At 43.7% G+C, this 25,515-nt stretch overlaps 1 protein-coding gene across 1 annotated transcript in view; it reads left to right on the top strand.

The window, feature by feature from the left end:
- The window catches only part of FSTL3 (follistatin like 3), an 87,954-nt gene that overhangs the window by 49,178 nt on the left and 13,261 nt on the right, over positions 1–25,515 (top strand). Inside the window, exon 4 of the mRNA XM_044284474.1 lies at positions 19,352–19,579. Within this exon, the coding sequence (XP_044140409.1) occupies positions 19,352–19,579 (228 nt within the window). The remainder of the gene's footprint in view (positions 1–19,351; positions 19,580–25,515) is intronic.

Below are 25,515 nucleotides of genomic sequence, written 5' to 3'. Positions count from 1 at the left end.
TAATAGCACTAGGGGAGTAGGGGACATGGAGGGGGTGATCTGATGGCACTGGGGGAGTGGGAACATGGAGGGGCTGATCTGATGGCACTGGGGGACATGAAGGGGCTGATATGATGGCACTGGGGGACATGGAGCGGCTGATCTGATGGCACTGGGGGAGTGGGGGACATGGAAGGGCTTATCTGATGGCACTGGGGGAGTGCGGGGCATGGAGGGGCTAATCTAATGGCACTGGGGGAGTGGAAGACATGGAGGGGCTTATCTGATGGCACTGGGGGAGTGGGGGACATGGAGGGGCTGATCTGGTGGCACTGGGGGAGTGGGGGACCTGGAGGAGCTGATCTAATGGCACTGGGGGAGTGGGGGACACGAAGGGGCTGATCTGATTACACTGGGGGACATGAAGGGGCTGATCTGATGGCACCGGGGGAGTGGGGGACATGGAGGGTCTGATCTGATGGCACTGGGGGATATGGAGGGGCTGATCTAATGGCACTGGGGGACATGGAGGGCCTGATTTGATGGCACTGGGGGACATGAAGGGGGTGATCTGATGGCACTGGGGGAGTGGGAGACATGGCAATGGATGGCATGGAGGGACTGATGGCACTGGGGGAGTGGAGCTGAAGGCACTGGGGTGGGGGAGAGCTGAAGGCACTGGGGGAATAGAACTGATGGCACTGCAGTGTGGGGGAGCTGATGGCACTGGGGGAACTGATGCACTTGGGCTGATCGCACAGGGGGGGACGAAGGTTTTGGGGACTGATGGCAGGGGGTCTGATGATTTTTTATAAAGGAAAATAGTCTATTAATTCATTTTTTCTTATTAGATTACTCGATTAATCGTAAAAAATAATCGATCACTCGATTACTGAAATAATCGTTTACTGCAGCCCTAATATACAGTATTAAATAATATTCAAAATAACATTTTTAATTATAATTTACTGATAAAAACAGATTTATATCCCGTAATTTTTAGGGCAAATGTCCTTCACATGGAAATTAGAGGTTGACTACCAAACTGCATGTTGAATACGTACTGTATAGTCTTGAGTTTTATATAATATTAGAGTATGGCACTGGATTATTCTCTTTTAAATGGTTGACAGAGTCACTAGTGGCGGGTGCCAGGGGATCTTGCTAAGGCTACTTTCACATTAGCGTTTAAGTTTTCCTGTATTGAGATCCGTCATAGGGGCTCAATACCGGAAAAAAAAACGCTTCAGAACTGAGCAGAACGGAATGCTCCAAAATGCATTGTGTTCCCAGACCGGAGAGCAAACTGCAGCATGTTGTATTTTTATTTCCGCCCTAAGATGCGGTGCAAAACCAATCTGGCATTATCCCCAATGCAAGTCAATGGGGACGAATCCATTTTATCTGCCACAATCTGCCACAATAGAAAACAGATCCGTCCCCCATTGACTTTCAATGGGGGTAATGCTGGATCCGTCTTGGCAGTGTTAAAGATATGTTAAAGATAATACAACAGGATCCAGTCATAATGGATGCAGACGGTTGTATTATCACTAACGGAAGAGTTTCCGCCAGGGTCCAGCTAAAATGTTATTGTTAAAGTAGCCTAAGACAGGGAGTGGTCTCTTGAGAATTGTGGCTGGGGCTGGAACTTTTAGGGTGTTTTTTTTTTTTTTAGGTTGATGTAAAGGTTGATGTAATACTAATAGTCAAGAGGAAAGCAATTGTATTATAGAAGTTGGACATGCATACAGTTAACTAAAGAGCACATTTTTCAAAACATTACTCTAAGTCTGGTTGTATGGTAAACGCCTTGTAATTTAATTCCAAAGATAGGAGAGTTTACAAACTATTTGTAAGGCTTAAATCTTGGAAAATTTGGCCAGTGGATGATGACCAATCAAGACTACTTTACACCACCTATCAGACATTGATATTGTTGTTCCTACAGTAAGACAAAATTGACCCCACAATTATCTATGTAGGGCTACTTCAGCAGATTAATAGTGTTGACCTAATGCAGCAGAGGCTCTAACTGCGCCGAGTAGCTGGCTGCAAAAGTGTTACTCAGCTGTAAATAGCTGCATGCCAGACTTCTGCTAGCAGTGTGGGTGTCCTGCTAAAGTTGAAAAACAGACAGAGCAATTGTTTCTCTAATACTTCCTATTTTAAGGGGCTTAGTAATGCTGACTTTCACATCAAAACTTTAGTTATTTGCATTAATTTTTAAGGTATTGTAAATCAAAGTTAAAAAAAGCCATAAGTTTAAAGCCACCTAACTAATATTGTGCTGATCCCACTTGATATGCTTTAACAGCTCTGACCTGTCAAGGCACGTACTCTACAAGACCACTAAAGGTGTCATGTAGTATTCAGCACCAACATGTAATCACCAGATCCTCTAAGTCATGTTGCGTAGTGAGGCCTATAAGATTATTTTCCAGCATATCCTACAGATGCTCAATTGGATTGAGATCTAGGGTATTTTGAGACCAAGTCAACATTGTGGACTCTGAACAGTACCACTCCTGGCTTGGCTTCATTTTATAGTTCATCCTAATGCCATCACTTCCTAAGTCTACCTTCTACTATTGCCCCATGATTCCGTTCTGATGCTCACATCCCCATTGTAGGCACTTTCGGCGGTGATCATGTGTCAGCTTGGGCACTCTCACAGGTCTAGGGCTAAACAGTACTATAAGTACCAGGCTGAAATGAACTGTGGAACAGATTTACTAATACTGTGTAAACACAGTGTAAAAGTGCATTTAGACATGCTGATAATATTTGAAGGCTAATGATTCATGTAGGACAATAGTCATGCAGTGTAAGTGTATGCTGCAACTGATTAATTGTATTGAAAATGTAACAGTTGTAAAACCGTTTATATGTTTTATACAGCGGAAGTAGCTGCACCATATTGATATATGGTTTGGTGGGCAAAGAGTCAGTAAAACTTGTAATTTATACATTTAAGCCTCTGCTCTTTCTGAGTTCAGTTGTACATAGGGGCAGTGTTATCAGTGATTGATGGCATTCTATGTAAAAGTGTGTATATACAAAGATAGCTGTCAGTCACTGATAGCTGCATACGGGAATGTATCAGTGTGTATACAGTGATACATGCGGCCCCTGTGTGCAACTGAGCTTAGAAAGAGGAGAGATGTAAAGGAGTAAATTAAAAGTTTTGCTGAACATTTGCAAACTACAGTCATGGCCTTAAGTGTCGGCACCCCTTAAATGTTTCCAGAAAAGTATTTCTCCCAGAAAAATATTGAAATTACACATGTTTTGTTATACACATTTTTATTTCCTTTGTGTGTATATTAAAACAACACACACACAAAAAAAAGAAAAGACAAATTGGACATAATTTCACACAAAACTCCAGAAATGGCCCGGACAAAATTGTTCAGACCTTTTCGAAATTGTGGGTTAACAACTTTGTTTCAAGCATGTGATGTTTGTTCACACTCACCTGTGACAAGTGACAGGTGTGGGCAACATAACAATCACACCTGATAACCTGATAAAAAGGGGAGAAGTGGACTCAAACTTTGCATTGTGTCTGTGTGTGCCACACTAAGCACTGAGAACAGAAAGAGGAGAAGAGAACTGTCTGAGGACTTGAGAACCCAAATTGTCGTAAAATATCAGCAATCTCAAGTCCATCTCCAGAGATCTTGATTTTCCATTGTCCACGGTGTGCAACATAATCAAGAAATTTAAAACCCATGGCCATAGCTTTCATCCATCTTTAACTTCTGTCCATGTCTAGGCAGATGCCTGGACATGGACAGAAGAGAAAAATGGATGAAAGGTTGCAACGCAGGGTAGTCCGAATGGTGGATAAGCATCCCCAATCAAGTTCCCAAGAAATTCAAGCTGTCCTTCAGGCTCAGGGTGCATCAGTGTCAGCCCGAACTACTCGTTGACATTTGAATGAAATGAAACACTAAGGCCTCGTTCACACTTCAGTGTTTAGTCAGTGATTTCCATCAGTGATTTGTGAGCCAAAACCAGGTGCAACTCTAAACACAGAACAGGAGCAGATCTTTCCCTTCTACCTCATGTCTGTGGAGGCTCCACTTCTGGTTTTGGCTCACAAATCACTGATGGAAATCACTGACCAAACACTGAAGTGTGAACGAGGCCTAAGGCAGAAGACCCAGGAGGAGCCCATTGCTGACACAGAGACATAAAAAAGCTAGACTGGAGTTTGCCAAAAGGTACGTTAGTAAGCCAAATCCTTCCGAGAAAACGTCTTGTGGACAGATGAGACCAAGATACAGCTTTTTAGTAAAGCACATCATTCTACTGAATGAGGCCTACAAAAAAAATAACACAGTATCTAAAGTCAAATATGGTGTTTTGGGGTTGTTCTGCTGCCTCTGACACTGGGTGCATTGACTGTGTGAAAGGCATCATGAAATCTGAAGATTACCAAAGGATTTGGGGTTGCAATGTAGGGCCCAATGTCAGAAAGCCTGGTTTGCGTCCTAGGTCATGGGTCTTCCAGCAGGACAATGACTCCAAATATACTTCAAGAAGCACCCAGAAATGAATGGGAACAAAGCGCTGGAGAGTTCTGAAGTGGCCAGCAAGGTCCGGATCTAAATCCCATTGAACAATTGTGGAGAAATCTTATAAGTTGCTGTTGTGAGAAGGCACCCCTCAAACATGAGAGACCTGGAGCAGTTTGCAAAAGAAGAGTGGTCGAAAATTCCAGTTGAGAGGTGTAAGAAGCTTTGTTGGTTATAGGAAACAAATGATTTCAGTTATTTCTTCCAAAGGGTGTGCAAGCAAATATTAAGTTGAGGATGCAAGTAAATTTGTCCGGACCATTTTTTTTGTGTGTATTATTTATTTAAGCATTTTTGGCTTTTTTTCTCTGCTTTTTGTGTTGTTCCAGTACACACAAAGGAAATAAACATGTGTATAACAAAACGTGTAATTTCAATAATTTTCTGGGAGAAATACTTAATTTTCTGAAATAATATCAGGGGTGCCAACACTTGCGGCCATGACTGTATATATCAATCTGCTCAGCTTCTCCTGCTCTATAACATGCTGCCTACAGATTGTATGGCATTATGTGGTGACAGGATCACTTTACACTGCATTTACTAACTCTTTTTCCCTATTGACTGGACTGCAATTGCAATTTTAGATAGAGAGATACCATTAAAAGGGTTTTCCGGTTTGCACCAACATTCTTTAAACAAATCATTTATGAAGGTAGCTGTAATTTTCTTTTACCTTTCATGCTGCTATTCAAGGCAACAATCTTCCAACACCACATGTGATTAAGTTATCAGTGATTAGTAATATCTTTAGTTTGACAGGTTTACATGTTTTGGCTAAAAAGCCTTAATCATAACCTCAAAGGCTTTTTTGCCGAACATGTAAACCTGTCATAGTGCTCTGCTATGAAAGTCTTGCAATGAAGACCAGATGTTAAGAGCTGCTTGTCATTATACTGTTCTAGATAGAAATTAATTTTAGGCACAATTTATATTTATATCACCCTGTTTTGTGTTTTTCATGATAATTTAACTTGAATCTTGTATAGTATAATTACTATTCTTTTTTTTGCAAGATAGTATGCATTAAATGTTTCCCTTGTAGTCATACCCATTTAGTAGTACTACATTTCTGAAGCCCATGCAGCATATACGGTAGTAATACAATACATATTAAACAGTGTAACTCTAAATTTCTTCCCACACGTTGAAATGCCCAGTATCCCTCATTATTCAGTCTATACAGTAGAATACAGCTTACATTACAGTTCTAGTAGCTACATGGGATATAAGTAATATGCTACTCTTAACACTTAATGCTGTACTGCTTTCTACTTGTGATATTTGCACTGTAGAGCTATCAGCCTGTAATATATATCGGTATTTACTTGCTGTTTAGCAGTGATATATGAACCATACTGTATCTGTAATATGTGTACTGTACAGTTATTTTCCAACGACAGGACAAGATGCTCTTGGATTGCTCTATTTTATTTTTCCTGTTTTCCACTTCTGCTCAAGGCATTAGATTTTTGTTGGCTAACCCAATTTGAATAGCCCATGACAAAAACATAGGTAATATTGAATATTGAGACAGACAATCCCTCCGATGGGATTGTTTCTTGGGATGTAAGCATAATTAGCCTCCATCGTCAAAATTTCTGTTACTGTGAACAGGTAAGCAAGTTGAAGATGAACTGATCTCCAAAAAGCATAAAGTTAAAGATGACACGTTCCCTTTTTATTTTAAGCAAAAACTATTTTTTATTTTCATCTTTTAGATTTTAAAATGACAAAAAAGCAAAACTATGGGCACCCTGCATGGTTAGTACCTAGTAGTCTTTCAATTCTTGTTTGAGGGATTTTCATCCATTCTGCCTTACAAAAGTCTTCCAGCCATTTTCATGCACTGCTCTTTTGAGGTCTATCCATAGATTTTCAATGTTCAGATCAGGGGACTGTGAGAGCCATGGTAAAACCTTCAGCTTGCGCCTTTTGAGGTAGTTTCAGGTTGCCATTTCCTCCGTTTGAAATGCAATTAAGAAAGGGCAGTTAACAAGAAAAGTGGAGGTCAAGGTCTGGAATACGAAGGCTAGGACTACAACGCAAAACTGGTCGCATGACACCTGTCGTGGCCAGGATCGCTGAGTAGCGGTGATCCTATAGAAATGAGTGGGATCGCTGTGCAGTGGCAAGAAATCCAACATAGCTAGATTTATTGCAACTGCCACAGCGTTCCTATTCATTACTATAGGATCACCTCTACTCAGCGATCCTGGCTGCGACAGGTGTTGCCGTGACCAGTGTCGCTGTGTAGCCCTAACTTCAGAGACAGCTACTCGTAAGATTGCTAGAAATGCAAATCAGAACCCCTGCTTAGCTGCAAAAGACCTTCTAATGTTGTGGTACATTGTTCTACTGTTCAGCGACACTTGCAAAAATATGGACTTCATCAGAAGAAAACATCTTCTGCATCCTCAACACAAAATTCTGCATCAGAAGTTTGCAAAAGAAAATCTAAACAAGTGCGATGTATTTTGGAAACAAGTCCTGTGGACCGATGAGGTTAAAATACAGGATTTTATAAAAGGAACATCTCTTCAACCATTAAGCATAGGGGTGGATCAATCATGCTTTGTGGTTATGTTGCAGCCAATGGCACAGAGAACATTTCACAGGTAGAGGGAAGAATATATTTAATGAAATGCCAGCAAATTGTGAAAGCAAACATAACACCAACTGTAAAAAAGCTGACGTTGAAAAGGATGGCTTCTACAAATGGATAATAATCCTAAACACAACTCAAAATCCACAATAGACTACCTCAATCCACAATAGACTACCTCAGCTGATGGCCCTCACAGTCTCGTGAGCTGAACATCATTGAAAATCTGTGGATAGACCTCAAAAGAGCAGTGCATGCAAGACGGTCCAGGAATCTCACAGAACTGGAAGACTTTTGCAAGGAAGAATGGATGAAAATCCTTCAAACAAGAATTGAAAGACTATTGGCTGGCTAAAAAAAGTGTTTACAAGCTGCGACACTTGCTAAAGAGGTGCTACTAGGTACTGACCATGCAGGGTGCCCAAACTTTTGCTTTGAGCCCTATTCCCTTTTTAATGGAAAAGATGAAAAATAAATGTTTTTGCTTAAAATACAAAGAAAATATGTAATCTTTAACTTTATGGCCTTTGGAGAGCATTTAATCTTCAGCTTGCTTACCTGTCCACACTAATAGTAATTTTGACCAGGGGTGCCCAAACCTATATCTGTGGCATTATTGTACTTTATTTGTGTTTGCAGAGTGCTGCTGCATTGTCCTTTTTTTCCTGTATGTTTCTAGCCATAGCAACGTGCACCTGCACATTGGGATGTGCTGACTGACCCCCTTTTTTTGTAGTTGTATTGGAGCTGGAGGTGTGTCTGACTCCATTTGGTCTTGCACCCCTGACCAGCCTTTCTGCCCCATAGGCTGATTTTAATTAGAGTAAGTATAAAGCTATAGTCTGCTCTCAACGTATTTATTGGATGCCATTTGGCACCAGGAGAGGTATAGAGTGGGCTCAGCATGCATGTTGGCACCTGCGTTCCCTGGATTTAATGGAGGCCGTTATGGCACCAAAAATGGTAAAAAGCAGAGTGGACCCAGCATGCATGAGGAACCTGCACTCCCTGAATTTTATGGTGGCCATTATGGCACATAACAGGTAGGATTCAGTGTTAGATTCCCATCTGATGGAGATCGCCTTGATGTTTGGCAGATGGGCCCAAATCATTTTGTACAAAATGTATTTGGCAAGATTCTTACATTTGCTAAATAAGTGTAGCATTAGCACCAGAATGTTTTCTATAATTATGGCATTATTGTACTTTATTTGTGTTTGCAGAGTTCTGCTGCATTGTCCTTTTTTCCTCTAGGAGCAACGGGGGCATTGCCTTTACACTTAGAGGCTCTGCTCTCTCTGCAACTGCCACACCCTCTCCCCTTGACAGGGCCTACCTATCATGGGACATTTTTAATACTGGTGTCTTATCACGTGGCATAGTAGTGCCCTTAGGCACAGGGCCTGGGTGTGGCTGCTACCTCTTCATCCCCTGGAGTTACGTCCCTGCCCTTGCCAGTATTTACATGAGAGATAGAGCAATTTAGCCTGCTATTAAAGACATGTTCTACTTCACTCAGTAGTGCGTTGAGCATGATCACATGACTATGCTCCACTCGCCATGCTGCCAAACAGACGCTGATATATACAGATTAAGTTGGCAGCACTGTTTGTCAAAGCATACTTGCCAACATTTGAAAACAATTTCAGAAACTATGTTGTTGGGCAGGTGCATAAAGTGCTTATTGTGTGAAGAACATTCGATGCAGACATAGAACAGCTCACTTACCCAAAAACATGATATCCTCATAGAAAAATTGTATTATTTTTATATTTAGTAGGAAAACAGTATTCATAATCAGTAAAACAAAGTACATTGCAGTAGTTTACTTATATAGTTGGCTGTTGCGTAATAGCGGCACAGCGTTCCAAAATATATAGCTTTTTTCTTCTTTTTGTTGTCGATTTGAGATCTATTTTTTGCATGCCAAATTATATTTTATATGGTATTTATATACCATTATGGGTTAGCATTTAATCTATATATTTCTTGTGTGTGTAGGGGAAATGTGCAAAGAAAATTAAAACACTAAAACATTCTTGTCAAATTACAGTAAAGCAGCAAAGAAGCCGTTGTCATTAAAGGGTATCTGGCAGCAGTTTTGTATCTATGAAACTGGCTGACCTGTTACATGTGCTCTTGGCAGCTGAAGGCATCTGTGTTGGTCCCATGTTCATATGTGCCCATATTGCTGAGAAAAATGATGTTTTAATATATGCAAATGAGCCTCTAGGGGCAACGGGAGCATTGCCTTTACACTTAGAGGCTCTGCTCTCTCTGCAACTGCCACACCCTCTCCCCTTGACAGGGCCAGGTGGTGAAACTGTCATCACATCTGACCCTGTCAATCAAAGTCCAAATGGCCCAGCAGTTGCAGAAAGAGCATCCCTGGTTACAAACAGCTATGGTTTTACTCTGACATGCTGCAGTGTTTCAGAGAAGATATAGTTTAGAATTCAGCCAAGAATTAGAGGAGAGTCAAGGGGCCAGTGCAGGTGCCGCTACCCAGAAGAGTACTGCACATGCACAGTCATTGCTTCGATAGCAGCAGTAGAGCCACTATTCAGAGCAAGTAAGATGTCTGGCCTTGTCAATCAGTGGAAGGGAGAGCCTTTTCAGCCGTGGGGACTGCCCCTCACTGCTCAAGGACTCTAATGAACAAATAGATTTGCTTATGTCTAGTGGGAGTACTTTTTTAAGGACAGCATAGCTAGAAATACCTAAGCAGTGCAGTTTCCAGGTAAAATTTCTCTCAGGGCGAGTGTCAAAACCCCCCAGCCTTTATATTAGGTCCAAAATTGCGGAACGCATGCAGACCCATTTTGCGGACGTGTGAATGGAGCCTAACCCCTACACAGTGTAGCGGTATGCTGTATATTGTGTCGCACAGTGTATGCTATGTGTGTATAAAATAAACATATTTCACATGAAAACTTACAATTACTTGGCTTGGCCCTTGGGGATCTCGGACGCCACTTCAACACTTTGGCCGGGGGCTCGGCGGAGCTGATGTGTTTTATCCTAATGAGAAAGATTTCATAATAAGGATTAAGGGGCAGAGGGATAGCAGAGCAGGGAGAGGCTGGTTCTGCTACTAGGGGGTCATACCATGGGGGAGTAATAAAGCCCACCATAATTGCCCCCCAGTAGTAATAATTCTCCTTATAATGTGCAAAACATACCCCCTTGTAATGCCCCCAGTTGATAATGTGCAAATATAAAATACCCCTTCTCAGTGCCCCCATAGATGACCCCATAGTGCTCCTCTCCCCCTTCCCCATAGTACCCACCATAATGTGTCCCAGTATAAAATGCCCCTATACAGAGCCCCCATATAAAATACAGAGAAAAAGAATTATATATATATATATAATAGTATAAGTGTCCGTATAAGTGAGTATTAGCCTAGAGGTTGGACCCTTTTAAAATGTAGCTTTTATTAGTTCAATTAAAAAAGCAAAAATATATAACACCCCATGATAACTGGGTGACCAAATAACATATAACAGGACAGGATATTGCCCAGCTACCACCGTGAATTGGTGAAAAAATTAATAAATAAGATAGTGTAAATTCCAGGGGCACTAATGACATTGATGGGAGGTGTGGGAAATGGACAGAGGTTAGGGCACCTTATTGTGGGTACTGGGGATGGTTCTCTCCCTGTGCCTGCCCTAAATTAGCCCTCTGCCCAGGGATGAACCCTGATGGTGGGATCACCCTGTCCCCGTGCCTACCCTGTCTTGCCCTGTACAGCCCTGTACCTTGGGAATTTTTTAACACATATAATGATGTCGATTTTAACCCCGACGCGTTTCCCCACTATGGTTCATCAGGGGGTCGATTAAGGAATGATAACTGTTATGTATAACATCATGGATCAAAACAGGATAATTAAGTAGGTAATGCAAAATATAAATACTATGTCCTGGTTGATACTGTAGGGCAGCCCATATATGGGGAAAGAGGACTCACACTGACTCTCTTGGTGAAGAGGGATGTCACCTGAAAATAAATAAATAAACACATCATTGGTATTCACTTACTGGATCGCCTGAGTCTTTGTGTCCCAAGGTGAAAAAACTTACAGGTGAGGTTCCCCCATAGTATCCGGACTGCCACCTGCCGAGGTTGATGAGGCCCTAACCTCTGTCCATTCCTCTCACCTCCCATCAATGTCATTAGTGCTCCTGGAATTTACACTATCTTATTTATTAATTTTTCACCAATTCACAGTGGTAGCTGGGCAATATCCTGTCCTGTTATATGTTATTTGGTCACCCAGTTATCATGGGGTGTTATATATTTTTGCTTTTTTAATTGAACTAATAAAAGCTACATTTTAAAAGGGTCCAACCTCTAGGCTAATACCCATATAAAATACCCCTTCTTTTTAGCCTCTGTAGATGTCCCTATAGTGCCACCCAATAATGTGCCAGTAATAAGTGCCCCAATAGATGCCCCCAATCATGTACCAGTAAGATGTGCCCCCATATCAAGTGCCAGTAAGATGTACCCCCATAGATGCCCCCCAATCATGTGCCAGTAATAAGAGCCCCCCACCATCATGTGCCAGTAGCCTGAGTGCCCCCTATCATGTGCCAGTAGCCCCCCTATCAAGTGCCAGTAGCCCCCCTATGTGCCAGTAGCCCCCTTATGTCTGTGCCAGCAGCCCCCCTTATGTCTGTGCCAGAAGCCCCCCTTATGTGCCAGTAGCCCCCTTATTTGCCAGCAGCCCCCTTTATGTCTGTGCCAGAAGCCCCCCTTATGTGCCAGTAGCCCCCTTATGTCTGTGCCAGAAGCCCCCCTTATGTGCCAGTAGCCCCCCTTATGTCTGTGCCAACAGCCCCCCTTATGTGCCAGTAGCCCCCCTTATGTCTGTGCCAGCAGCCCCCCTTATGTGCCAGTAGCCAGTATCCCCCCTTATGTGCCAGCAGCCCCCCTTATGTCTGTGCCAGAAGCCCCCCTTATGTGCCAGCAAACCCCCTTATGTGCCAGTAGCCCCCCTTATGTGCCAGCAGCCCCCCTTATGTGCCAGTAGCCAGTATCCCACCTTATGTGCCAGCAGCCCCCCTTATGTCTGTGCCAGCCCAGCAGCCCCCCTTATGTCTGTGCCAGCCCAGAAGCCCCCCTTATGTCTGTGCCAGCCCAGCAGCCCCCCTTATGTCTGTGCCAGCAGCCCCCCTTATGTGCCAGTAGCCAGTATCCCCCCTTATGTTCCAGCAGCCCCCCTTATGTCTGTGCCAGAAGCCCCCCTTATGTGCCAGCAAACCCCCTTATGTGCCAGTAGCCCCCCTTATGTGTCAGCAGCCACCCTTATGTACCAGTAGCCAGTATCCCCCCTTATGTGCCAGCAGCCCCCCTTATGTCTGTGCCAGCCCAGCAGCCCCCCTTATGTGCCAGGATTGTCATTTTTACATATAAAAAAATAAACCTATACTTACCTCCTCCAGGATGCGATGCAGGCCTCTTCTGGCCTGTGTCCCTCGCTAGCTCAGGCGGCGCGATGACGTCATCACGCCGCCTGCACCGGCCTCTTATAGGCTGCCGGCTTAGTGCTGGCAGCCTATCAGAGGAACAGGGAGGGGACACACCTCTCCCTGCCCTGCCACATTACAGACATTTGTATCGCCGTCCCGAGGACGGCAATACAGATGAGATGACTTTGGAGATGAGTGAGCGCTTCCACAATGAATGCGCAGCGCTCATCTCCTGCTGTGCCCTAACGGCGCCCCCCTTCTGACAGCGCCCCGGGCGGCTGCCCCGCCTGCCCGCCCCAAGAAACGGCCCTGTACGTAAGTGTATGGGATCCTACATTGACATATAGCAGCATGCATATAATGAGATATAAATGAAGGGGTGATTTTATTCAACCAGGATGCGTGAGACCTAAGTCTTACATAATTGCAACAATGTTTCCTTTGCTCTATTCTACCAACAGAAATGTTTTTATTCATTTGTTTTTTATTTTATTAAGTTTTTTCTTCTTTGCATTTTCTTGGAAAGTAAAAAGGAAGAAACACATTTTGTATTCTTAAGAAAAGCAGCAGAAATCAGGGTAAACACTTGGCAGCAGGAGAAGGAACAGTCCGTCCGCTCAAACACATGTCTTACATCTTCCTAACTCCTCCGGCTTAAAGAAACATACAGACAGCATTTATTTGAAGCATCGGAAGCTAACAGTTATTTAATAGGACTGCAGCATGGAGTTGTATTATGAGCTCCACCTTCACTGTTAAGCTGGGAGGGTCAAAAAGCAAACAAGGTTTTAGAAAAATAAATCTACAAGAAGAAGCTAGACTCTGTATTTCTTACCTTTAGTACTTAAATAATTGGTTACATTATCTTTAAAGGGAGCCTCTCACCAGCAACCTCCCTATCAAGCTGTTTCAATAGGACACGTAGCTGTGGTTCACCTGATTAAATCACAGTTTTTCTTTTGTCGATTTGAGGCTCCATTCCCAATACTTCAGGCATTTGGTGCAACAAGGGTGTCACCATTACTCTTGTTGCGGTGACCAGCCACTCTCTTGCTACTTTGATGGCGCTTGGATGCAACAAGAGCAATGGTGACACCCTTGTTGCAGCAGGCGCGTAATTTGCACATTGATAAAAAATATCATAACTCAGGAACAGAATACCGGATCAACAAAAGAAAAACTGTGATTTCATCAGATGAAGCTATGTGTCTATGCAAACACTTGGATAGTGAGGTTGCTGGTGACAGATTCCCTTTATTTTCGCTGATGATTACACTATGGGTCATTTGTTTTGTCCAAGTCAGGATAACAAAAGGTATCGAGTGTTGCAATGTTTTTGTGAGAAAACAGCCATGTTGTTCTAATTCTGTTCAAGACCTCTTTCACACAACTTTTTTTTATAGTGTTTTATTGTTTCATAAAACTCATTTGTGTACCCTTTTAAGGAATTCTAAGTTAAAGGGGTATACCAGCTTCAAAAATTTATGACCTATCCTCAGGATCAATTTGAGATCAGTGGATGTCCATCGTACGGCACCAGTGATGGCCAGTTTGCAGTGTTCGCCAACGAACACATGCAGGCTGCCATCTTAACTCACAAGTCCGGCGATGCACAGGTAAACCCTTACCTGTGCCTGCGCCGCAAGCCGGTCTGAAACAAATGCAGTCACCAGGAGCAGGCAGTTACGAGAACAGCCTGATGAAGGCCCCCGGCGGCTGTTCCCAGTGACCCCATTTGTTTCAGACTGGCTCGCGGCGGAGGCACAGGTAAGGGCTTACCTGTGCATCGCCGGACTTGTGAGTTAAGATGGCAGCCTGCATGTGTTCGTTGGCGGACACTACGAACTGGCCATTACTGTTCGGCACCCCCACTGATCAGCTGTTTGAAGGGGCTACAGTGCTTGTGCAAGTTCAGAAGCTTCTTCCTTGTTCATATGCACTATATAGTAGCTGCATTTCAGGGTGATTACAGCTTTGACCTGTTTACTTGAATGGGAGGAAGCTGTAATTAACCTGCGCTACTACTACTATGTAGACTGCATACAGGTAAACAGGGCCGCCATCAGGAATTTCAAGGCCCACAGGCAAACCCTTCCCCAGCCCTTCTCACATTCATAACCACAACAGCTATAACTTTTGTTTTGGGTCAAGCCATTTTGACATACATGAGTAAGATTTTAATTTCTCTCAATTTTATTATGGCTGAAATGAAGGAAAAACATGTTTGCAATGTTAATTTATGCCAATTTACTGATCACTTTCCGCTATTGAAATCTGTAAAAGGATCTCAATAGCCGAGGAAAACGTTTCAATTTTGTCCCCATTCATTGTCAAACTTAACTGAAGGGCACAGAGTGCACCAGAATCCATTGTGTTCCCATGATGCACAGAAAAGCACTGCAGGCAGCGTTTTTGAGCGCGTCCTGGGATACGGAGAAAGACGGATCCATCATGACTCACAATGTAAGTCAATGGAGATGGATCCGTTTTCCCTGACACAAAAGAAAACGGATCCATCCCCCATTGACTTACAATGGTTTTAAAGACGGATCCGTCATTGCTATTTTAGATATAATACAACCGATTATCATGACAGAAGCGTTTTTGCTGATCCATGACGGATCCAGCAAAAATGTAGATATGAAAGTAGCCTAATGTGTTCGCTATATTGTATGGGTTATTATGATTACAGGAATGCCAAATACTATTTTGTGATATTTAATAATAAATATGTTACAAAAATGCATTTGTTGTAATGGTTTTTGCTCTAAAATGTAATATCAAAACACACCATAAAAGAAAAACTGGAAAATAGTTGTTCAGTTTTTCTGCCATAACTTTTAATCAAAGAAATTATCTTATAGATCTCCACTAAGAATTGAACCCCAGACCTTCTGAATAGCAGATTTACCACTACTCTGTAGAGCTGGTCTAATGAGCAGATAGGATTTTCTATGCCAAAAAAGCTACTAAATAGTACAATTTATTTAATATCATCTCTCCAGTTGTTCTTTTATGGTAAAAGGTATGTTTTTCTAAAAAGTTAATAATTAAAAAATAATAGAGCAAAAAACATTACAATCGTGTTTTTTAACATACTTAAAGAACCACTCCCATCAGTTTTTTGTTTTTTTACCTAAAGCTATGTGTACAAGTATGTCAAAAACGTTCTTACTGTTGCTTCATCCCTGCTAAAAGTCTCAATTCTCTGTACTGGTCCGCCATCTTTATCTGCCTTTTCGCTCTACTATATTCGTTAATAATGGCTGCTGCTATATCAAAATTCCTTCCAATGTTGCCTACAAGTCCCAGAATGCTGCTGTCCTAAGGGGGAGAGTGTAAATGAAGGTTGGCGTTTCCTCCATAATGTTGTTCCCACCCATTGATCCTCCTCCTGGCAATCTGTATTCTCATCATCCTGACATGATCTTGTGATGTCACTCGGTCATGTGACCCCTGTTTTCAGACTTCCAAACATTAAAACACTTATTTGATAAAATTATTATTTTTAATTTCCTAATATAAAGGAGCTTATAGAATAGCTAATTTTGTAACCCATGTGACTTTGGTCATATGACTACATGAAGTCAAAAGGTTCTTAGTGTTTCTAAGCATTCTATGCTGGTGTGGAGGAGGAGGCTGTAGTGAGAGGAATGAAGAGCTGCTGAGGGCCGTAAATACAGCAGATGATGATCTTCCTTCAGACTCTGCTTGTAGTTTCCATCTGCACAGGAAGGGGAGAAACTGGCTTCCTGGGGAACACATAAATATAATGATAGAATGGTTATTCCTGAGTGGGTCCTACCGCTGGGTCTCAGTGTGGCGTGGGTCCTACTGCTAAACTACCTATCGTGTGTGAACATTGGTAACATTCTGGTGCACCTGGTAGCCTGTGTCACATGGCCTGTTATAGGTGGGGTTCGCAGCCTCCTCCTCCCTCCTATTGTATTAGTGGTCTTACTATGGAGGTATGTAGGAGTTTGGCTGTGAGTCGGTCCTTAGCACCTATCAGACTGTGTTCACACACGATAGGTAGTTTAGCGGTAGGTCCCTCGCCACACTGAGACATCTTGACGGGGTGCGCAGGGCTCCGATATGTTCCTGACTGGAATATATTGACTAAAGTCTAAGCTTTTAACATTAGCGTGAGGGTTTAGCCAGTATGGTCGGTCGCATATTATTGTGGTGCACCTTTTTCAGTGATTCACATGATATAGTAACTGAAAATGATGATGTGAATTTATGTATAAACTAAGCATCTAAAAATTTTACTTCATTAGTAAAGGAGGTTTAATATCTATTTTAAGTGCAAGTCTGAAAAATATATGGGTCTGACATGAAATATCACAAAACATATGGTATTCCTATCATAATAACCTTTACAATATAGTAAACACATTATTTATGGTGATCTGTAAACGGTGTAAATAATAATGTGTTTTTTAACTTCTTAAGGAACAGCCTGTTTTGGGCCTCAATGACCAAGCATTTTATTTTTATTTTCGTCACATTACAAGAGCTATAACTTTTTTTATTTTTGCTTTGCATTTTTGTTTACCCATTTTGGGGTACACATTATCTTGTGATTAATTTTCATAAATTCTTTTTTTGGAGGAAATTGGAAAAAAACTGCAACACTGCCACTGAGTTATAAATTTTGCAGTGGTCATTTTTTTAACATAAATATTATGACATCTATATTTTCTGGGTCAGTATGATTACAGTGATACCAAATAAAAGACCCATGACTTTTTTTTAACCATTTTTTAACTGTTTTAATTTGTATCATTTTTTTTTTGGGGGGGGGGGTTTAACACTTTTTGATCGCTTTTTATTCTTTTTTTTTGTGGCGAATAAGAAAAAAAGCAATTCTGCCAGTTTTTTTTATTGTGTTTAACAATACAGGATAAATTACTTGATAATTGTGTAGTGTGGGTTGTTACGTTTACAACGATACCAAATATGTGAAGGGGATTTCGTTTTAACAATTTTTTCATTTTTCTTCAATGGAAATAGGTGTACTTTTATTTCATAAAACTTTTAGAAACCATTTATTTGTCCCACAAGGGGGCTTTAACAGGCGATCTTTTGATCGCTTCTATAATATCCTGTACTAATTGAGAAGAGCAGAGTATTATACTATCAGTGCTATACTGACAGTCACCAGTACACTGGGGATACACTGCAGGCATACTCTAAGGGGTTAAACAGCCTGGATCAGCACTTCTGTCGGTCTGGGCCATTAGAACATGAGCTGCCCAATCTCAGGGATTAAGTATAACTGGTGGCATCTGTTGAGTGCTACTCCCTGTATCGTGTACTTTACCTAATAAAGTGGAACATATACAAGTTGGGTGAGTGTCGTGGATTATCCATTTTCTACTGGATTATTAAGCACAGAAAATCCCCTGCCTGCCATACAGAGGTTCAAGGGTTCAAATCCCAACAACTACCTGTAAATTAATTTATTTAGTAAAAGTCAATGTGTTTGGAGAATACCCCTCCCTCAACTCATGTAGAGGAAGGGCCATAGAGCTTCAATAATATTCACTGCACCAAAGTGAATATTAATGAGGCTGCCAATGTCAAAGACCAGAAGTGGCTTCCTGGGCTGCTGACTGCAGTACTGCCCTGATATTGGCCATATAGGTAAACAGTAAAGAGGACACTTTGCTCATACACGTCCAACAGTCTCTTCAAACATCTGATTAGTGGAGGTGCTGAGAGTCAGACCCCCTCTGATATTAATAGTTTATACTGGGGATAGGCCATCCATATTGTGAAGCCAGAATTCCCCTGTAATAGAGGACCCAGCATGTCATTGGGCACCACATAATACTTCATTCCCTCTGATGCCACTGCAAGGGTATTGAACGCATGCTGGCAGGTTTGCCGATAGATTACAGCTGGTGGTCAGAGCAGTGTCACATGCTGTAATCAGCTTATAGTCAGGGGGACACCTCTACATAAAGTGAGTGTCCAACTTCTATAGCTCTATGCTTATACAGGGCATTTTGAGCTCTGCAACATAACAATGGAGCTCAGACATCTGCAAGGATATATTATGAAATAAATCATCACAATTTTGAACTTATTTGGAGTAAAAACAAAAAAAATTTGCATTTTCTTTAAGGAGGTTGTCCAAGATAATTAAAAATCTTAAACAACTCCAAACAGCAGCAGGAGTACCAGACATGCGTGGGAGAGATAGGTGAGTATATAATGTTTTTTTTATTTTAAGCAGTTGAGGGTGGGGGGGGGGGGGGTTGTCTGAGATTTTTAATTATCCCAGACAACGCTTTTAAGTGGCAAATTTACTAGAATTTTGCATCTAATGGCATCTGGTTCAATATCTTAGTGCTTGTGGGTTTAAAAGCAAACCATTATAACAAATGAAAGGTATTTGGGAATATATTTATAATAAAGTAATATTTAAGTATTTTCATTTTCTTCGGATGGTTACTGTTTCCCTTTTAACTCTTCACTACCATAATCACAATTGTTGCTATTAACTCTTTAACTACCCTATGGTATCAGAGATATTGCCGCTGTAGCCTCAATATTGCCGCTGTAGCCTCAACAGTTCCATGGGCTTCCCTAATTTATCCAGGCACTATATGAAACAATTTATCTGGATAAAACTCCTTATCTGTTATTTTTGTCAATTAATATATAGTCTCTTTGTCAATGTTATATACCTCCAGAGTCATGTTCGACAGTGGTTTGCCCAGGGACTCATTCATGTGTCGTAGACCAGACTGGAAGTGCCCATTGTGTCATGTGTCGCACCTCTCCATGTCCATTGCCTCTTGCATCTGAATACATGCTGTGTGGAAACAACAATGTCACCTATCCCTCAGCCTGTCATCTCAGGAGAGCCACTTGCTTCTTGGGACGATCTATAGGAGTCCGTCATGTAGGCAGCTGTGCAGGTATCTAACGCTTTTTGATATCATCTACTCTACAAATAAAGATAACTGGTTTTATGTTTATGCCATTGCCGTAAATTGTTTTAAATATCAGTAATTGAAATCAGAACAAATATAGTATATGTTAGTTTTATTGCGTCCATATGTAAAGTTTTTCTATTAAGTATTATCTTTACTGAAAAAATTGCTTTTCTGCATTGATTATTTTTATTCTTTTTGTGTTTTACGTGCAAATCATGGGTGAATATTGTTGCAAGCAGCTGGCCAGCTGAAAAAAAAAGGTTAGGCAGAGAATTGAGCAATTTTGCCCCAGGTACTTCTTTGAATAAAATGATTTATTTTTCCCATTCCTAGATTTTTATCTGTTCTAAAATCGTAGCTCAGTAATCATCAGTTTTAATTAGATTTCTCATTTATTGTATATAATGTATTGCCTAATTTTTCTTGTTTTGCATTATCTCATAAAGTACTTTTTTGTTATATGATATGATCATGTTTTTAGTGTGTCATTATTATCATTATCTTCATTTGGAATTCCATAGTTGCATGTGTAATATGTATTTGTATGCGCTTATGTGCAATAGTCTCATGCATCCTAGATTTTGTTAGATGTTTGCAATTTATTAAATTTATTAAAGAAAATACCGGTATTATTACCTTCACTTACAATTTAAAGAGAATCCATCACCATGAAAATTCTGTGCAATCTGCAGGCAGCATGTTAAATCTCTACTCATTCTGGGCTTAGGGATTCATGTGGGCGGTCTTACTAACTGACATATAGGAACGCCTGTCAATCAGTGAGTAGGACTGCCGACATGACTCTTAAGCATGGAATGAGCAGACATGTAAATGATTAAATTACAAGTTTGGATGAATGTTTTCCCATAAAACTATATACAGTTGCAAGAAAAAGTATGTGAACCCTTTGGAATGATATGGATTTCTGCACAAATTTGTCATAAAATGTGATCGGATTTTCATCTAAGTCACAACAGTAGACAATCACAGTCTGCTTTAACTAATAACACACAAAGAATTAAATGTTACCATGTTTTTATTGAACACACCATTTAAACATTCACAGTGCGTGTGGAAAAAGTATGTGAACCCTTGGATTTAATAACTGGTTGAACCTCCTTTGGCAGCAATAACTTCAACCAAACGTTTCCTGTAGTTGCAGATCAGACGTGCACAACGGTCAGGAGTAATTCTTGACCATTCCTCTTTACAGAACTATTTCAGTTCAGCAATATTCTTGGGATGTCTGGTGTAAATCGTTTTCTTGAGGTCATGCCACAGCATCTCAATCGGGTTGAGGTCAGGACTCTGACTGGGCCACTCCAGAAGGCGTATTTTCTTCTGTTTAAGCCATTCTGTTGTTGATTTACTTCTATGCTTTGGATCGTTGTCCTGTTGCAACACCCATCTTCTGTTGAGCTTCAGCTGGTGGACAGATGGCCTTAAGTTCTCCTGCAAAATGTCTTGATAAACTTAGGAATTCATTTTTCCTTCGATGATAGCAATCCGTCCAGGCCCTGACGCAGCAAAGCAGCCCCAAACCATGATGCCCCCACCACCATACTTCACAGTTGGGATGAGGTTTTGATGTTGATGTGCTGTGCCTCTTTTTCTCCACACATAGTGTTGTGTGTTTCTTTCAAACAACTCAACTTTGGTTTCATCTGTCCACAGAATATTTTGCCAGTACTGCTGTGGAACATCCAGTTGCTCTTTGTCATGGAACCATGAACCAGACGTACAACAAGAGATAAGTGGAAATAAGTAGGCTTTATTGAAAATCAAGCTGTAAGGCAAAAGTCCAAACGGATGGCTAAACCGAAGCAGGGTCTTGCGAAGCCAGAGGTCAGGAACCAGAAGGGTAGTCAGACGAAGCCTGGATCGGGAACCAGCAGGGTAGTCAGATGAAGCCTGGATCAGGAACCAGCAGGGTAGTCAGACGAAGCCAGGATCAGGAACCAGAAGCAGCAGCAGTCTTAGAAGCATGTGAACACAGGAGGACCAAGCAAGGAACTGAAGCCACAGACCTCCTATATATATGAGCTAGGCATCCAGCTCCTCCCAGTGGGAAGGAGAAGCCGCAGGGTGGGAGGCTACAAGAAACCCAGAAACCAAGATGGCCGCCAGCACATGTCAAACGAAGGAGAACAGCAAGAAGGTAAGACCATGACAGTACCTCCCCCTCAAGGGCCCCTCCTCCGCGGAGTAAAGAACGGTTTCTGAGGGAAGCGTGCGTGGAAGGCTCGGAGCAAGGCAGGAGCATGGACATCTGCAGAGGGAACCCAGGAACGCTCCTCTGGACCATAACCACGGCAATGAACCAAAAACTGCACCCGACCGCGGACCAGGCGTGAGTCCAGGATATTGCTCACCTCATACTCCTCACGATTGCCCACTTGGACCGGACGAGGCCGAGGAACCGAGGAAGTGAAACGATTACACACCAGTGGCTTCAACAGGGAGACATGAAACACGTTGGAGATCCGCATGCCAGGAGGAAGCGCAAGGGCATAGGCTACCGGGTTTACCCTGCGAAGCACTCGGAAGGGACCAACAAAGCGAGGCGCCAGCTTGGGAGTGGGCACTCGAAGGTTGAGGTTGCGGGTGGACAACCATACGCGGTCTCCGACCTGGTAGGAAGGAGCGGGCGCTCGTCTGCGATCAGCCTGGAGTCTCTGGCGCTGCGCAGAGACCTCAAGGGACCTCTGGATCTGTACCCAAGAAGCACGTAGGACGGAAAGGTGATCCTCCACAGCCGGAATATCCTGGGGAGAGAATACCTCCGGTAACACGGCAGGTTGGAACCCATAATTGGCCATGAAGGGAGACGTCCCAGAGGAAGAGTTCACCGCCGTGTTCCTGGCAAACTCAGCCCAAGGCAGGAGGTCAACCCAATTGTCTTGGTGATCGGAGACATAGCAACGAAGGAATTGCTCCAAGGCCTGATTGGATCGTTCTGCGGCCCCATTGGACTGAGGGTGGTAGGCCGAGGAGAAAGAGAGATGAATCCCCAACTGGGAGCAAAAGGCGCGCCAGAACCTGGACACAAACTGACTCCCCCGATCCGACACAATCTCCTTGGGCAAACCGTGCAACCGGAAGACCTCCCTGGCAAAAATCGTGGCCAACTCTTGTGCAGAGGGTAACTTCTTGAGAGGAACACAGTGGCACATTTTGGAAAACCGATCCACAATCATGAGAATGACCGTATGGCCTCGGGATGCAGGGAGGTCCACAATGAAATCCATCCCCAGGTGTGACCATGGACGCTCCCCGGTGGCTATGGGTTGCAAAAGGCCCAACGGAAGGTGCCGAGGGGACTTACTCTGGGCACAAACGGAGCATGCCGCTACATATGCGGCGATGTCGGAACGTAGAGAAGGCCACCAGAACAGACGTGAAACAGCCCAGGACAGCTGATTCTTTCCAGGATGCCCCGCGGCCTTGGAGTTATGGTAGGTTCGCAACAACCGAGTGCGCAACTCCTCAGGCACAAAACATCTGCCGTTGGGTCTCCCAGAGGGAGCACCAGATTGAGCCGCCAAAATCTGCTCACCCAGGGGAGAGGTCAGGCTGGTGCGAATGGCGGCCAGGATCTGATTCGGAGGTATGACCGAAGTCAGAATCGACTCCTCCCCGGACAGCTCGGAGTACTGCCGTGATAAGGCATCCGCTCTGATGTTCTTGTAACCGGGTAGGTAGGAGACCACGTAATTAAAACGTGACAAGAACAGAGCCCATCTGGCCTGACGTGGTGTCAATCTCTTGGCCTCAGAGAGGTAGGTCAGATTCTTGTGGTCCGTCAGGATGAGAACCGGAACCACCGAGCCCTCGAGCAAGTGCCTCCATTCTTTAAGGGCCTGCACGATGGCCAATAACTCCCTGTCACCAATCTGATAGTTGCACTCCGCGGAAGACAGTTTCTGGGAGTAAAACCCACAAGGAAGCAGAGGACCCTCTGGTGTTCTACGCTGAGACAGAAGGGCGCCTACTCCCGTCTCAGACGCGTCCACCTCGAGGACAAAAGGCAACCCAGGGTTGGGATGCGACAGAATCGGAGCCGACACAAAGGCGGACTTTAGAGCCTCAAAAGCTCGGATGGCCTCGAGCGGCCAGACCTGGGGATTACTGCCCTTCCTGGTCAGATCCGTGAGAGGCTTGGCTAGCATGGAAAAGTCCCTGATGAACTTCCGATAATAATTGGCGAAGCCCAAAAAGCGCTGCAGGGCACGAAGACCACTGGGCTGGGGCCACTGTAAGACAGCCGAAACCTTCTCAGGATCCATGGAGAACCCCTCAGCGGAAATGATGTAACCTAAGAAGGTTACCTGGGATCGGTGAAATTCGCATTTCTCAAGCTTACCGAACAGCTTGTTCTCTCGTAACCGTTGCAACACTCGTTTGACATCCAGAATGTGGGCCTCCATGGATTCAGAATATACCAAGATGTCATCCAAATAGACCACCACACACTGCTGCAACAGGTCACGGAAAACATCGTTGATGAATTCCTGGAAGACTGCGGGCGCATTGCACAACCCAAAGGGCATAACCAAGGATTCATAATGACCGGTCCTGGTGTTAAACGCGGTCTTCCACTCATCGCCCGCCTTGATCCTTACCAGGTTATATGCCGCCCTCAGGTCGAGTTTGGTAAAGACCGTGGCCCCTTTGAGGCGATCGAACAGTTCGGAAATCAAGGGTATCGGGTAAGCGTTCTTGATCGTGATGCGATTGAGACCCCTGTAATCGATGCAAGGCCTCAACTCACCGCCCTTCTTTTTCACAAAGAAAAATCCAGCCCCTGCCGGGGACGAGGATTTGCGAATGTGTCCGCGTGAAAGCGCCTCCCTGACATACTCCTCCATGGCCTCATTCTCCGCTACCGACAGTGGATAGACTTTGCCACGAGGAGGAACGGCACCAGGTTGTAACTCTATGGCACAATCGTATGGGCGGTGCGGAGGTAGGGCAACCGCACGCACCTTATCGAATACATCCCGGTACTCCTCGTATTCAGGAGGCAACAGAGAGTCCGAGGAAGTACACAGCAACTTGACAGGCCCATGGATGCAACTAGCCCCACACTGCGGTGACCACGAGAGGATCTCAGCCGATCTCCAATCGAAAGTCGGATTATGCTTCTGGAGCCAGGGGTACCCCAAGACCACCGAGTAGTGTGGAGACGAAATAACCTGGAGACAGACCGACTCTCTGTGAACGGCACCAATGGCCATCCCCACTGGAAGGGTCTCCTGAGTCACGTGTGGCGGCAGAAGGGGTCTGCCGTCTATCGCCTCAAGAGCCAGTGGGGAACCTCGAGGCTGCAGAGGAATGGAATTGGCGGCAGCGAACACACTATCAATGAACAAACCACCAGCACCAGAGTCCACCAACGCCTGGGTCGTCACCGAGCCCCCGACCCAGGAGAGGACAACAGTAATCAGTGGTTTGTCAACACGGGAAACCGGGGACGAGGAGACTCCACCCAAGATCTGCCCCCGACAGGATCTCAGGTGCGAGCGTTTCCCGGACGGTTCGGGCATGCCAACCGAAAATGCCCACCGAGACCACAGTACATGCATCGGCCCTCGCATCTCCGGAGTACCCTCTCCCCCTCGGACAGGCGAGCAAACCCCAGCTGCATGGGTTCACCCCCAGACAAGTCATCCCCAGGAGGCGTGGGAGGAGAGGGAGGCACGGGTGGGACAGCAAACGTAGGCGCCAATCTGTTAGAAGACCTCCGCAGGCTCTCCTTAAATGAAGGTCTCTCCCTGAGTCTGGTGTCAATCAAAATCAGGAAAGAAATAAGAGACTCGAGCTCCACTGGTAGGTCCTTAGCTGCAACCTCATCCTTCAAGGCATCCGAGAGACCATGAGAGAAAGCAGCGACCAGAGCCTCATTATTCCAGCCCACC

The sequence above is a fragment of the Bufo gargarizans genome, chromosome 1 (genome assembly GCF_014858855.1).
Source record: "Bufo gargarizans isolate SCDJY-AF-19 chromosome 1, ASM1485885v1, whole genome shotgun sequence".
Taxonomy (NCBI): Eukaryota; Metazoa; Chordata; class Amphibia; order Anura; family Bufonidae; genus Bufo; species Bufo gargarizans.
Note: the sequence above shows the minus strand (reverse complement) of the source record. Positions and strands in the feature narration are given on the sequence as shown.